At 39.1% G+C, this 16,215-nt stretch overlaps 2 protein-coding genes and 1 long non-coding RNA gene across 4 annotated transcripts; all 3 read right to left on the bottom strand.

Annotated features, from left to right (window-relative positions):
- Positions 1–663: 663 nt before the first annotated feature.
- Positions 664–1,986, bottom strand: LOC141815645 (nod factor hydrolase protein 1-like). The gene is made up of 2 exons (XM_074703596.1): positions 955–1,986; positions 664–811 (listed from the first exon to the last, which is right to left on the bottom strand). The coding sequence occupies exons 1-2, from the start codon at positions 1,967–1,969 to the stop codon at positions 789–791; spliced, it is 1,038 nt and encodes a 345-aa protein (XP_074559697.1). The 5' UTR covers positions 1,970–1,986; the 3' UTR covers positions 664–788.
- Positions 1,987–7,710: 5,724 nt separating this feature from the next.
- Positions 7,711–9,477, bottom strand: LOC141814198 (uncharacterized). Of its 2 annotated transcripts, none has more exons than XR_012600461.1 (3): positions 9,331–9,477; positions 9,067–9,223; positions 7,711–8,004 (listed from the first exon to the last, which is right to left on the bottom strand). It is a non-coding gene; the product is annotated as an uncharacterized LOC141814198 (long non-coding RNA). The 2 variants fall into 2 exon arrangements; XR_012600462.1 differs by having other exon boundaries at positions 9,067–9,201.
- A 500-nt stretch (positions 9,478–9,977) lies between these two features.
- On the bottom strand, positions 9,978–11,203 carry LOC141814552 (class V chitinase CHIT5-like). The gene is made up of 2 exons (XM_074702501.1): positions 10,130–11,203; positions 9,978–10,000 (listed from the first exon to the last, which is right to left on the bottom strand). The coding sequence occupies exons 1-2, from the start codon at positions 11,163–11,165 to the stop codon at positions 9,978–9,980; spliced, it is 1,059 nt and encodes a 352-aa protein (XP_074558602.1). The 5' UTR covers positions 11,166–11,203.
- Positions 11,204–16,215: the final 5,012 nt, after the last annotated feature.

The following is a 16,215-nucleotide window of genomic DNA, read 5'->3' as shown; positions in this document are numbered from 1 at the left end:
TGATAGGACTCCGCAAGTGCACGGAATGTCGCCAAGTAATAAAAAGATCGAATCCACAGGGACCGTGGAACTACTTACTAAATCTAGCACAAAAAGGTGGAGAGAATGTAGATCATGAGTTGTGTGGGGGAGATGGGAGTGTTTTAAAGTGCTTTATCCTAAAAGTCAGAGAAAGGGATCGACTGTGACACTGATGGGTGAAGCGATCCTAGGATTTCGGACTCCTCAGAGAATGGATTAATCGACTTGGATCCTCTACCTTTCCTCAATAACTGTTCAATTGTAGGAATGTCAACCAAATTATCCAATTCAACCTCGTCAGGTATCCTTGAATTAAATCATTGGTGTTCTTACGTCACTCGTTATTGGTTTGAAACGGTTCTAGAAGCCCGGTTCAAGGTCTGCCCGTGTCACTCAGGCGCCCCGGAAATACTAAAAGAACCCTATCCACTGTCACTGGATATCCTTTTACAGATCTCTCCCCAATAACGAATGACCGCTAACTATCCCTCATAGGAATTCAACTATGTATTAGAAAACCCCTCGGAATCTCGCCCGGTTCAAGGTCTGCCCCTTTTACAGAGCGCCCCGGTCATTCACACACCTTTTACTTCATTAATTTAAATTCCCACACACTTATATAGTCCTTTTACACATACATGACATCCTTCACACATACACTTTTTACATGACATCCTTCACACGTACACTTTTTACATGACACCGTTCACACAGCTTTTATTTCATTATTTTAAATTACCACACTCATATTTAATTATTTTACTTCATCAGTTCATCCACGCATTCGAAGCTGCAAAATAATAATAAAAACAATAAAAGTTAGTTTAAGAAATACTAAAATATCAAGAGATTTTTAAAAAATTATAAAATTTATTTTTTAAAAAACAAATAATTATTAATTTATAAATTTTGAATAGAGCAGTAATTAAGTACCCGTGGTTGTAACATTCCACGCGGCGTCATCTTTGTCGATCGGCCAGAAGAAGTAGCCAGCGATCTTCTTGCTGCGTGCGTATTCCACCTTCCTCACCACCGTCCACTCATCGTCGTACCCCAGCCAGGTCGTGCCGGCATAGGAGTACGCCTCTCCCCAGGCCTCGTCGTGCACCGCGATCGCGTTGTTGTTTCGGTTGAATTGCACCACCTTCGAGTAGCTCAGCTCCCCGGGAGGCGTCGGCCCCGGCCCAAATCCCTTCGTCGGCGCTCCCACCTCGTGCAGCTTCAGATCGGTCAGCAGCCACGTACGAGCATAGAGTGGCATCCCTAGCACTATCTTCGCAGCCGGCATCCCGGCGGTCATCCACTCTACTACCCCCTCCTCCGCACTAACCCCATTCCCGGTGGGATCGTGCAGCGCTGCGTGGAGCATGGTGGCCTTCGAATAATCCGAGCCTGGCAAGTCGTAAGCCATCACGTTGATCCAGTTCAACGCTTTCACCATGTTCGTAACCGGATACTGATGCAACGGTTTATCCTTTGGCCCAACCTTCGGCTTGAACCAAACAGCAGCAGTGAGTGTGAGGACCTTGCCCATGGAGTTGCGCCAATCGGTGACGAGCAGGCCGAAGTTGTCCATCTCCTTCTTGGTGTTGGGGAACTCCCAATCGAGGTCGAACCCGTCGAGGCCGAACTTTTTTGCCACACCGATAGTTGAAACGATGAAGGCTTTGCGGTTGGCGGGGTCATCAGCGAGATCCGCGAAGATGGACGGGTCTCCGCCGATGGAGATGAGGGCCTTAACGCCGGGGGACTGGCCGTGGGCGGCGGCTATGAAAGCGGGCAACATGCGTTCGTCGTCGTCGGTGACTATGAGCTCGAATGAGGATGGGTCGACTTTGAGGGAGGCGTAGAACAGGTGGGTGAAGACAGAGAATTTGATATCGCAGGGAGGGAGGGAATCAAATTCCGAAGACCGCCAGTAGCCCGCTCGTATCGATGAGGACGCCATTGCCGATGAGCGAGTAAGCAAGTAGCTAGCTGATGAATTAGGAGCGATGAACTACGATTCCTTTTATAGGGAATGTGCAACATTAATTAATAATTAAAAAAGACTTAGGTCAATAATTAAAAAATATAAGAAAATTTTAATTTTAGGAGTGTGACATTAATTAATATACCCTAAAAAAATACGTAAATGAAACATGGTCAATAATTAAAAAAAAGTGCGACATTAATGAATATATCTTTTAAAAAAACTTAGTCAGTCAATAATTTAAAATAAATAAATATGATATATAGATAATAAATAATGAGAAATTTTATTTTAGGAGCATGACGTTAATTAATATACCTTTAAAAAAAGACTGACTTACTTGGTCAATAATTAAAAAATATATATGATAGCAAAATATTTGACCAATAATTAAAAAATATATATGATAGCAAAATATTTGACCATGCATTAAAAGAGATACATATATATCAAAACAATTTTTAAAAAATAATCAGTCTGACGCTCTATAACAAGGATAAATACAAGTAATAAATAGTGGACTTATTATTTTAAGGTTTCCTCTTGATTGTTTAAGTTTTTATTTTTTTAAATAAAATGAAAAAAATAGAACTATAAGATTTTTAAGAGATATTCTTGAAAATCCCTAGGTGTGTCAAGCTCCGGTACGTGCCTCTAATAGTATCCACAGGAGATGAACTACCTTAATTGTCCTAGCAACTTAGAATGATTCACAAGGGATCAAAAATACATCTTGTGTGTTTCGACCAAGAAGGAGAGGAGGAAGAAAAGGGATGATGAGCACTCTCACTATTTCCAAATTGCAAGAAACTTTTTTGTATTCATCCAATGAATACCAAGGGTCTTTGCCCCTTGAGCTTCCCCTCCTCTTGATGGCCATAAATCACAATGAATACCAAAAACTCTTGGTATTATTTTTAACTCTTCATCTTCTATTCATCCAATAAATAGAATATCTCTTGACCTTTCTCTTTGATAATGTTTCATTGAATTTTTTTAATGAAAATTATCCATTATTAAATGGTTGAGTCTAATCTAAATGAGTATAACTCGGATTAGACTCAATCCCATAATCTAATTAGATTCATTTGAGTTTAATTCAATTAATCCAATTTCGGATCACATTTTAGTCAAACTAAAATCAACTTATTTCTGAAATATCGTGTTCTTTATGAGTAACCTAATAAGTTCTCATAACGATGGCAATACATCTAAACCACTTTATATACATAAATAATGAGCGACATCTAGCAATGCATCATTGCTACCTAAGTGACGAGAAAGTCGAGATCATGTTAATTTGAGGGGTGTCCTAAGGCAATCGCCTTACGGTTATACTATTTATTGGATAAATAGCAATTTACTATTTGAGTGTACATTCCATATGTATTTGATTGGATCTTAAACTCAAATACTGAATGTCTGCAATACAATTCATAGCGTGAGAGAATTTGTGATTGGATCACAACTAGTGAGCATCTCTATACATGTAATTATGAACGTATTAGAATTATCCCTATTCGAGGAATTGATGAGCATGGACGTCATCGATTCTGTCGAGACTAGCACGTTTGAACTCCTTGGTTAGCCAAGCAACCGATCTCACTGCTGTCGATATTAGATGTTGAGAGTTGAACTCCTTGGTCGTCGGATCTCTAGCACGTTCAAGTGTTCGTGCTTCTATGAGTATCTACACGAACACTCACTATTGGAAAAAGGTGGTTGTGCTAGCAACCTTTGTGGATTTTGGCCAAGAGGGGGAAGAGGAATTTCGGCCAAAATAAGGGAAAGAGGAAGATCAAATGAACAATCCTAGAGTTTTGCAAGAAAAAACTCTTTTATACTCATGCTATGAATACCAAGGGTTTTTATACTTTTGGTATTCCTTATCAATGCATGATTAATCCTATTAATCAAACATGATAACTCTCATGCATATAACCTCTTCCTCTTCATTGCATGATTAATCCACATTAATCATGCATGATGAATCAAAATCCAATTTGATTCAATTTGAGTCTAACTCAAATTCAACTCATGCATGATGACTTCCATGCATATAACTTTCTTTTCTTAATTGCATGATTAATCCACATTAATCATGCATAATGAATCCAAATTCACCTTGGTTTAATTTGAGTCTAACTCAAATTCAACCAACTTGAGTTTAACTCAAGTCTAGGTCATCCAATGAGCGTAATTGTTCTTTTAGTCAAACTAAAATGAACTCATCTCCAAATAAAGTGTTATTTGTGTGTGACCCAATAGGTTCTTGTAATGTTGGCAATGTTTCTAAAACTCATTTTAAAAACATAAACAATGAGCTGCATCTAGCAATGCATCATTGCTACCCAAGTGACAAGAATGTCGAGATCCGACATAACCTCCGTGACTATGATAATGTATAACCATGTCCTTCTATCCTCGATATCTAGATTGATCAATGAGGCATAGACCGTATCATTCTCTTATCAATCTTTATGTTTCTTGATCCCCAAGTAGACTCACTCAAGCAAATGAGCTCAATATCTCATATTGACTCATTTGAGCAGGGTCATGCATTTCGTGGTCCTACTCTATCAAGAGGTCGTAAGATATCACTACCGTTATATGGGAGGGATAGATCCCATTTACATCACTCACATTCCTCCGCATAATTTGTTACATACCCAGTGATCGCCTTTATAGTCTACCCTGCTACGGGTGACGTTTGACGATACCAAAGTACATAACTCTTTATGTAGGGAGTCGTAGTGACTTTAGGTCTAAGGATTATTCATACCAATAGTCACATGAGAAAGTTTATGACACTCATATCCATAAAACTTTCTCATGGCGGGTCAATTTCAGTATACATTCTCTAATGTATACCCATGTGTCAACTCGATATCCTATATCCATGACTTGTGAGATCAAGTCATCGTCCCTGAGCTGACCCACATGATTTGTGAGATCAGTCTCAACGCATTAACATCGTCCCTGAATATTAATGCTTGACTAGGAATGATTAAGAATAGTGTTCTCTATATCATCTCACTATCGATTCAAACAATCGATATGATATAGATTAAAATTAGCTACCTAAGGACATTATTATACTTAGTTATTTGGCACAAATACAAAGTAAGCATAATAATAAAAAATAATGCCTTTATTAATAATAGAATATGATACAAAAGTCCCTAGTCAATCATCACATAATTGGCTCTAGAGCTTCTACTAACAGTTCCGTCAACATATTATATCAAGAGGCATTCAGTCATATGCAAATAGAGAAATCCGATCTGAAGTCCATGACTACTGCTTTATTTGGGTTTACTGGACATGACGTACAGCCGTTGGGACAGGTCAGCCTACCTTTCTCCCTAGGGCAAGGAGCCTTTGATCCGAACTCGGAATGTTGTTTTCACGATAGTAGATGCCTCCTCTTCATACAATGTCATTCTGGGAAGACCCGCACTCAGTGCTTTCCAAGTTGTAGTATCCACTTTCCACCAGAAGATAAAGTTCCCGGTGGGCAATCAAGTCGGCTCGGTCAGAAGTGATCAAGCTATTTCTCGAAGATGTTATACTGCTATGGTTCGTACTGATGCTAAAAAATTAAGGAGGACTCCCCGAGAAGAAGTACATTCCCTACAAGAAGGTTATACCTCGCTCCTTTCAGGTCGGAGAAGATCAAGCCAGTAGGTGAGGTCGGGAAGCTGAAACCACAATGGGAAGGACCTTACAAAGTTATAATAGGCGACTCAGCAGCAGATCCTATTATCTCAAAAATACTGACGGGAAAGAGCTCGGCAGGCCTTGGAATGTCACTCATCTTCGTCCTTATCGTATTTAAGCTTATGAAGATTCACTTATCATTTTTTGTAAAAACATTTGATGGTTGCTTAATATAAGTTTTTCTTTTCTTTCCTAACCCGAGCCCCGAGCTCGATGACTTTGTCTTACGATAGGACGGAGCTTAAAATCCATAGATTTAATAACAAATTTTAACAATAAAAATAATTAGTTGTAAATCTACAACATAAGTAACAATAAAAAAATCATAGCTAATCAATAATGAAATTAACAAGAAAAATAAATTTCATCATAAAATTAGCAATAAAAAATTTTAATAACAAAATTCGTTACTCAAAAAAATTATTGTCGCAAAATTCATTGTCGAATTTGTAATGAATTTAAATTTCATCACTAAATTTGCAACGAATTTAAATTTCATCTCGAATTTTGCATTGAATTTAAATTTTATCAAATTTTACAAGGAATTTAAATTTCATCGCTAAATTTGTAACAAATTTAAATTTTATCTCTAAATTTATAATGAATTTAAATTTTATTGCCAAATAAATTGCAACAAATTTAAATTTTATAGTCAATTTTGTAACAAATTCAAATTTTATTGCTGTTTTGTAATGAAATTTGTGATAATTTTGATATTTTTTTCAAATTAAATAGGGATTAGAGAAAATTTGAGGATGAATTTTGAATTCGTCATCAAATTTGTCACAAATTTAACATTCATCACTTACGTATTTCTTAGATTTTTATGATTTTGATCCTGTTTAAAATTTTTAAATCCATGTAAGTTTGGTACAGATTTATCAAAATTAATCAAATTAAGAGTATGTATTCTTGGGATTCTTCAAGAGTATGTATTTTTAGGATTTTGAGTATAAAAAAATAGGACATTTTCTTTGAACACTAAGGTAAGACACAAATTCATTTGAATATGCAAGTTTGAATTTTTATAACATCGTTTTTATAACATACTTAAAAGATGTTTAATATTGTGATTTTTTAAATTCTATATCTAAAATTTTTTAAAAATATATACATTAATAAAACACAATGAGTATTTTCCGGTGGATTTCAAAGTATTGCACCTCTATGCATGTCTAACAACTTTGTTTTAAATGCCATAAAAAATCTTTTAATACCAAAATAATTCTTTAAAGTTTTGTATTTTGTTATCAAAATCTCTCTTTTCCATTAAAAAATAAATATATAAATAGTATATATTTAATAATGAGAGCTTTGGCAACAAAATAAAACGTCGGATCTTAGTTGTGCTAGCTAGCTAGATAATGAACGGTCTTAGATTCAGAGGGATGCCCTTTTATCAATATAAAATAATTCACAATAACAACCATTTTAACGTATTTAACTCTTCAATATGGAGATCAAAAGTATCGTTTATATTGGATTTCACTGATTGCAAGAGAAATAATTGATGGATTTGCTATCACCTACTGAACCTTCCCTCCGGATTTGTTAGCACCATTTTAGCAACGCATACTCCAGAGCAGTTCAACAAGCTTAAACCAAACCCCTAATGGATCATTGCTCGGTTATCAGACAGTTTCCTCTAGTAATCACAGGAGTGACTTATTTAAGATTCAATGATATGCATGTAAGTTTTTTTAAAAAATTTATTTTCACCCCTTTAACCAACCAATTTACTGTAAATTGATTGCATCAATCATAGAAGAATGCAATTGACAAGTTTCAGTTCTAGCTGAAAAGTATAAGGTTTTCGTAAAGGGATCAAAAATCATTGAACAAATGAAGATTACAAGTTTCAGTGCTGCTGTTCTTAGTCTGCTCGAGATTGGCCAGCACGAGAGGAAAGGATGATGCCGACAATGAGACCATAGAGAGCAAGAGCTTCCGCAAAGATGAGTATAAGAATCATTTCAATTCCCCAAGACATTCATTGGATATATAGCATGGCCTACACATTGAATGAACCAGGATTCAAGAATCATGTGGCAATCACAAACTACTGAAACTTACATTCTGAAATTAAGTACACAATATGTTCTTTTTGAAAACAAAAATTGAGTACACTTTTGCACAAGATGTTTCTGTTCATGTAAACTACATCAACATAGTCATACAAGAGTTAACAAATATCACACACACTAGAAAGCCAACCAATCTCTGCGCAAATGCAACACCATTATAAACTTCTGCATTTCGGTGTATTAGTGTAGTACTTAGGCATTTTTAACCTGCAAGGACAAACATACTTTATAAATTACAAACTCCAAACACCACTAAAAAATTTAAACTTCAACAATATATGAATCAATTTGCATCATCACAATATTAACATACAATAATGAGATTAAACAAAAATCAGGCTACCAACCAAGTTCAAACCTAGCGTCAGCTCTAGGTGCCTAATGATGTTGGCAATCTCGAGAAAGAGCCCGTAGTCATTGCACAGAACCTGATGGGATTCATAGCTTAGGAAAAGGATGTGGTGAAAAACTTGACAGGAACTGGAAGGCAAGAATGCCTACCAAGACAGCCATGAGGAAGGAACATTTACAAGTTATAGAGGGAGATGTTGCAAATAATTATTTCTAAATGGTACCTCTACAAGGATTTGCCCTGGCTGATTGCAAAAAATTGGGCTTGCTAATAACAAGCATATCATTCAGGTCAGCCTTACAACAGGGATGCTTGCTGAATAAAGACGTACACCGAAAAATTGAATTCTAAGAGACTGATTGAGAAAACAGCAATTACAATTTTTTGTTCATATCATTTCATTGACCAGCCACATGAATCTTATCCCTCTAAAGACAATCATGATCAGAAAATACTGTACTAAAATACAGACAAATATTGGGGCTCTTTTTTGCCTAATTTTCAACCAACAGAACTTAAGCTTAAGATGCATAGATAAAGAAGCTACATTTACATTTTAAAGATAATACCCCAAGCCAGAGTTTATAAAAGAGTAGCAATTAGAAATAAAACAGACAATGATTAAAAATTATCATTTTTTATACAAAGGAAGGCAAGATGCAACCTTAGTGTATGTATATATAATAAGAGAGGTCATTTAGTGTCTAATATACACTGCCAAGTAACAACACAGTTGCACAAACACAGCTATATAATCTCTCCAAAAAGACGGCAGCATTGCCAACCACTTGCAATACTAGAGGAAAATTTTCAGTGGCATATATGACAATGGTAAAAGTGAAAATAAATTCTTCAATGATCAGCATCATAAGATAAACATACCCAATATTAGAATGTCTAGGAGTCTAATTTTATACCTTAAGAGCAAAAAATTGGCTTGTCCACTTGTTACGAACAAGCTGAACAATTCCACCACTACCCTTTCTAACTACTTTCACCGCATCCAAGTCATCCAAACTCAATGTATTATCCAATGGTTTGATAAGAGGTGGCTGGATTACAATGCAAGAAATACTGTGAGACAAAGCTACAGATTCAGCAGAAGGAACCAATTGTATACAGAAAACTTAAGTACTTAATTATGAACATGCAAAAAAAGGTTAACGATTGACATGTATTACCATGAAGCAGCGCAGAGGAGGAGGAAGAAGGAGGCGGCGCGGAGAAGAGGAGGCGGCGCAGAGAAGAGAAGGAAAAGGCGCAGAAGAGGAGGCGGCGCGGAGAAGAGGAACGCGCGATCCTCTCGGCGGCAGCAACGGCGGCAAACGGAAGCTGGCGAAGGAGGAGGAAGAGACGGCGACAGAAGCTGGCGAAGGAGGAGGAGGAAGAGACGAGGGTTAGGGTTTGCGTTTTCGCCGAAGGAGGGAAATGGGTTTTCGCCGAAGGAGGAGGAGGAAGAAGGAGGCGACAGAGAAGAGAAGGAAAAGGCGCAGAAGAGGAGGCGGCGCGGAGAAGAGGAACGCGCGGTCCTCTCGGCAGCAACAACGGCGGCAAACGGAAGCTGGCGAAGGAGGAGGAGGAAGAGACGGCACGAAGGAGGAGGAGGAAGAGACGAGGTTAGGGTTTGCGTTTTCGCCGAAGGAGGGAAATGACGAAGAGGCTTCGATCTCGGGATTTTGGGGAAGGGGGGGGGGAGAGAACATGAAACCCACGTGGCAGTCCACGTGGCATGACACACGTGGACCGCCACATGTGTCATGCTATGTTTCCTGCTATATTTTCCTGCTCTCTATCATTTCTGTAAAGTAAATATTTGTTTTCTGGTAGCTTAATTCCCCCACGCATTCCAAGCTGCAAAATAATTAACAATAATAAAAGTTAGTATAGGAAATATTAAAATATCAAGAGATTTTTGAAAAATTATTAAAATTCGTTTTTTCAAATTATTTATTAATTTATAAATCTTTAATCGACGAGTACCAGCTGTTGTAACGGTCGACGCGGCGTCATCTTGGCCGATAGACCAGAAGAAATAGCCGCTTATCCCCGCCCCGCGCGCGTACTTCACCTTCGTCTCCGCAGTCCACGCGTCGTCGTACCCCAACCAGTCCGTGCCGGCGTAAGAGTACGCCTGTCCCCAGTTCACGTCGTGTATCACCGTCGCCCCGTTGTCCGGGTTGAACTGCACCACCTGCGAATAGCTTAATATCCCATTCGGTCCCGGCCCCATTCCCACAGCCGGCGCTCCCACCCCGTGCTGGTCCGGGTGCGCCAGACGCCACGTCCGAGCGTAGAGAGGCATCCCCAGCACTATCTTCGCCGCCGGCATCCCGGCGGACACCCACGCTGTTACCCCGTCGCTCGCACTGACCTTAGCCCCGGTGGGATCGTACAGCGCCGCGTGGAGCCCGGTGGTGTTAGGCTCCCACGAGCCGTGCAAGTCGTAGGCCATCACGTTGATCCAGTCCAACGCGGCCGCCATATTCGCAACCGGATACGAACGCGGCACCCCCCACCTGTAGGTCGGCTCGAACCGGACCGCGGCCGTGAGGAGGAGCGGCCTGCCGGAGTCATTCGCCACGGCTTCGCGCCACTCGGTGACGAGCAGCCCCAAGTTGGCCATCTCCGCCGCGTCGTTGGGGAACTCCCAATCGAGGTCGAGGCCGTCGAGGTCGTACCGACGAGCCACAGAGATGGTGGACTGGATGAAGGCGGCACGGGAGGCAGGGGCGGCAGCGAGGGCAGCGAAGATGGCGCTCGCTGCGTTGTTGCTGCCGCCGATGGATAGGAGGGCCTTCACGCTAGGGGAGTGGCCGTGGGCGGCGGCCGAGAAAGCGCGCAGCATGCGATCGTCTTGATCGGTAACGATGAGCCGGAATGTGGAGGGGTCAACTTGGAGGAAAGCGTAGAAGAGGTGAGTGAAGACGGAGAGGTTGATGTTAGCGGGAGGGAGGATGTTAAATGTCCACGACGGCCAGTAGCCGCCTGCTCGTATCGGTGAGGACGCGGACGCCATTGAAGACAAGTAATCGATCGAGTTATCGAGGAGCTAGCTAGCTGATGAATTGGGGACGATGAACTACGTACAGCTTCAGCTTCTTTTATAGAGGGAATTAATACGAACGTGTTTTCTATGTAACGTAATGTAATTGATTTGATCGATTAATTAAACCATCAGCCCAATTTTAAACTAATAAAAAAATTAATTAATTATATAAGAAGTGTTCGATCACTTTAATCAAGCTAGCTACTTTTAAAATCGTACGTGCGTGCTTCATGTGCAAATCAAGCTTACTTTCAAAATCGTGCTTCATGTGCAAATCATTTGACGACGGGCGTCAGGATAAGCTCAGACATGGATATATCACTTCCGGCTCGTCCACGTTGGGCTGGGCGTGCAAGAGAGTCTCCCAACATAATTAACAAGTTCCCTAAACTAAATAGTATAACTCTTTAAGTAAATCAAGTTTAAATTATTAAGTTGTGTTTGGTGAAATGGAATGGATCATAGCTAGAAATGAGACTAGGAATGAAATGAAATAATGGAATAAAGACAATTAATCCATTTTCTTTTTTTCTTAGTATAACTAGCTAGCTAGCTAGCGCAATATTAATTTTAGGTTATGCTTAAGCCTTTCATTAGCCTAATTCTTTTGATTAATAATGCTCATATATTTTTATTTAGTTAGTGTGTATATATATATATATATATAGTTAGTTAGTTAGTTAGTTAGCAACTTACTTAGCAAGATCCATTCAAATCTTATATATTCTAGCTATTTGTTTGTACAAATGCAACCTTAATGAAAGTAATATAACTCAATTGAAAAAAAGGGTAATCACTCCTATAACATTAATAAGAAAATCCTCCACTATACGAAAAATAATCTAAAGTAGACAAATTTGTTTTCTTGCAACGAGGGATGAACGTCCTAAACTACGTACTTTCTTGAATAGTATGTACTACTCAAGTCTACTCATATTATTTTTATGTGTGTTCTTACCTTGCTCTCGGGGCATAGTTTAGAGTTTTTCCGGACAAGAGGCATGAATGTCCTCAACCTACATAGGTACTATTATTCAATTTATACTTTATTAATATTTAAGACCATTTCATCCACAATGATATAAATTCTAATATAATTTTATTCGCATGCGCATCTATCTATCCTCTAATAGTTTGAATTCAAATATAATCACCATGCATCATCATCCTAAAACCACTTCATCTACTAATGGATCAAATTCTGTTATATATAATCATCATTATCATTCGAACTATACAACACAATAATGGGAATGAATATTCATTTTCTCTAGTTAATATTCTCTATTTTACTGGTCTAATATGGTTCATTGAACCTTCCACAATATAAAACATACCTAATTATATTTTTCACAGGATACTTTTTAGCAAAAAAGTTATACTTTTTAGCCCAACAAGCATTTCGCTGTTAGGAATTAATTGACTCCAAGATCTCATGTGATAAATGCTCATGCAATGGCTAACTGTGCCAGCTCATGGGGGTGATAGCGTTTCCTTCTTGATGTAGTGGAAGATATTTTTTTAGTAGGTTACGGGACCATCTTAAGCCCAAACAAGATAAAATTATTTATACGGATTCATTTGGAGCAAATTACTTCACTTATACCATAAATTTATTTATTTTTAATTGAATTTTATTTTTTAATAAATCACCCTAAGAAAATCTCATGATATTATATTTTTCCTTAATTATGTATTTTTTTATTTTAGAAATACTTTCTCGATTCAATTATTATAGCTCGTTCTATAAACACTAGTATAATTTTTTATTAAGCATGAACGAAGATTAATATTAAAGTTTCCTAACTTTCTTGAGATTTTCTTAGTTATTTTATGATCCGGTAAGGATATTTAGGAATGACGTGGACTTCGAGTACAATGGGAGATACAAAAAAAATAAGTAAAAATAAGTATTCATCAATTTAGGAAGCCCCGATCTCCCTCTCTCGGGTCTCGGTTTGCTACCTTACGCATTGTGCCGAGCTCTCTCTAGCTTCAGTCGGTCTCTTTAAACGAATACCGAGTTCCTGCCACAATCTTTACATATCTCCCAGCATCACGTGCCGACCTCATGACTTGGTCCCAGCATCACGCGCCGACCTCATGACTTAGTCCCAGCATCACGCGCCAACCTCATGACTTGTCTCAGCATCACGCATCGACCTCATGGTTTGGTCCGCACGTCACGCGTGCCGACCTCATGGTTTGGTCTCAGTATTGCACACCAACCTCAGAATTCGGTTCCAATGTCATGTGCCGATCTCATGACCTGGTCTCGGCACGATCTCTACAGATCAACTTCCTGCACGTGATATTTATTGAAGACAGGGTCGTTCCGCCTAATCCAGAGAGGATATAATCGATTCTTCCGCAAAAATAGGAATTGTCACGACCCGAGAGATGACTAATTTTCTTTTTGTAGGGCTTCTATCGCAGAATCTGATCCGCTAGGATGACCCCTGGCTCTAGGGGCCATCACACGATCATATACGACTATCGCTTAGGACCCTAGACTGTAGAGGGTGGAGCTCTTCTTCCTCCCACCGACCACATCATAGTAAATCTCATTCAACTGGTCGGTTGAGAGCTCCTGCCTCTCTCCTCCCTCAACTGCAGGCGCAGACGCCTGTGCAACTCTAGCAGAATATTCATCCCGTTTAAAATTAAATTATTATAAAATTTAAGATAGAAAAAATAATTACATGGCGGTAATGTGAAATAAATTAAAAAATTATTTTCTTACGTCTAAAGCCTGCGAGCGAGCATCAATAAAAGTGTCATCCTTGGACTTGTGTGTCTTTGTAAAAATCTCCCAACAAGTAGGAGGACGCTGTAACTGGTGCTCCTGAAAAATCAAAAATACAATTAAATAAAAATAATGACATTACTAAATAATTAAAAATATATTAATTGTAAACTTACTAAGTCCAAGGTATGCTCCACAATGGAGCGGGATCCAGCTGTATGTTTTGTGGATTCGGTGCTAGGGCCAGCTAGCTCGGTCTTTCTGTTGGACCGAGCTGTCGCTGCATTTGCCTGCCATCTTTCTGCTTGCCATACAGCTTGCCATGCAACCCAGATGTCCTCTGGGATCCAAGATGGTCTGGTGCCCTTACTTCTGCATTTATATAGCAGATCTTTATATAATTTGTCAGCAGCAGCATTCCAGGCGTCTTGAAACTCCCGCTCATGTCCTGGCTCAAAAGTATACTTTTTCTGCAAGAAAAAAAATAATTATTAAAAACAAAAATAACTTAATTATAAGGTGTTTAAAAAGACTTACCACAAATTCGTCGTAGTAGAAGGTGTGCATGCCCTGGTCGACATGCCTCCAAGTATGCCCTGAATGACATACTCGCTCACGGAACTTACTAGAAATATATCCTGCAACTTTATGGCCCTCTGGTGTAAAACTGCATTATAAACCATGTAAATGTTAGACATATGTTATAAAATAAATTATGAATTAAAAAGTACTAATAACACCAATACTAGTACTTACCACCCGCCAACAACTCTCAAAACAGTCCAGCCAGCTGGTGCTGCTGCCTGATCAGACATATGTGTATCTGCAAATAATATTATAACACAAAGAATGTTCGAAATAAAAATGCTACTACATTCAGGTTGTGGTAATCTAGATAAAAGCATTATGTTCATGGTTGTGGTAATCTAAGATGATACTTAACATCACTACTAGGTTTTCAGGTTGTGGTAATCTAAGCAGGATTTGCACATGTAAACCAAGATTTGCTTGCATCCAGTTTTTGTCAAAATCTCATATGATATCTACAAAATGCAACGTTCGCTTGTAAGCAGGATTTACAAGATTCCAAGAATAGTGCGACAGGCTAAGTATTCAAGGTACTGCATTCATTTATGTATTTTCATTACTCAATAAGGGCTTCAATATAACTTAAAGAAGACTGCAAATTATAACAATAGAAAACAACAAAATGAATTCAACATTTGAGAATCTGAACAAAATAAAATGATGAATTCAAGCAAGAGAATCTGAAGAAAATAAATTGGGCATCAGGATAGGAAAGGAAAGAAAGTTTACTGTGCGCCAAGAACAATATGTCAAATATGATATCAAAGCATAAGAAAGTTTGAGCAACTAATGCCCAAAAACAAAAGAAGACTTGTTTTTCTTCAAAGGAAAAATGGTGACAACTTATATAATCGAGGACTTGTTTTTATTCAAAGCTACACGAGTGATACCATATTTAAACAGGGAATGATAACAAGCAAGGCCAGAAGAAAGGTTAGACCCTGCATAAATCACATGGGAGCTAGGCTACCAAGAATATGCTATGTTACAGCTATTTAATTGTACTTGCTCTCCACTAAGAGAAGGAATAATAGCATATGGACAGCCATCTACCAACATCATACTTCGTAATCTCATTGTTCGGTCTGTGGTTAGGTAAGAAATTCCTGTTGTATGGGTTATGCATACAGTTAATATATATGGATACTTGTATAAATTAAGGATAGAAATAAGGCCGCCTGAAATGAACATCTATCAAGTTATGGCACATGATCATTCAATCAGGCCCGACTTTAGGCATAGGCGGGTAAGGCCTATGCCTAGGGCCTAGGATTAAAAGGGGCCCAAAAAAATTTAAATTATTTAGGGATAATAAATAATAAATGGTTAAAATCCGATCAAATCTTGCCGCGTCCCGATACCGATATCCCTTTTATCTCCCCTCTCCTCGGACCTCGATTCGACGCGTTCTCCTTCTCCTCGTTCGACGAGTTCTCCCGTTCTCTCAACGCCGATCTCGCGACAGCCGTTCGACTCTTCATCTCCTGCCGTCTGCCGACGCGATCTCCCCTGAGGGTTTTCCTCGCCGACGCCGGCGAAACCTCTTCTTCGACGCGAGGGCCCCTGAGGCGCAAGACAGCACGGAGCACCTCCGTCCGGTCCGTTCGACGAGCCCTCTTCTAGTCTTCTTCGATGGTTTTCCTCGCCGACGCCGGCGAAACCTCGAGGCTCGCCGCTCGCACCTCT

The sequence above is a fragment of the Curcuma longa genome, chromosome 21 (assembly GCF_044706935.1).
Source record: "Curcuma longa cultivar G26 ecotype Majalengka, Jawa Barat chromosome 21, ITB_CL_G26_1.1, whole genome shotgun sequence".
NCBI lineage: Eukaryota > Viridiplantae > Streptophyta > Magnoliopsida > Zingiberales > Zingiberaceae > Curcuma > Curcuma longa.
The sequence above is the reverse complement of the archived record's forward strand: the minus strand, read 5'-3'. Positions and strand labels throughout refer to the sequence as shown.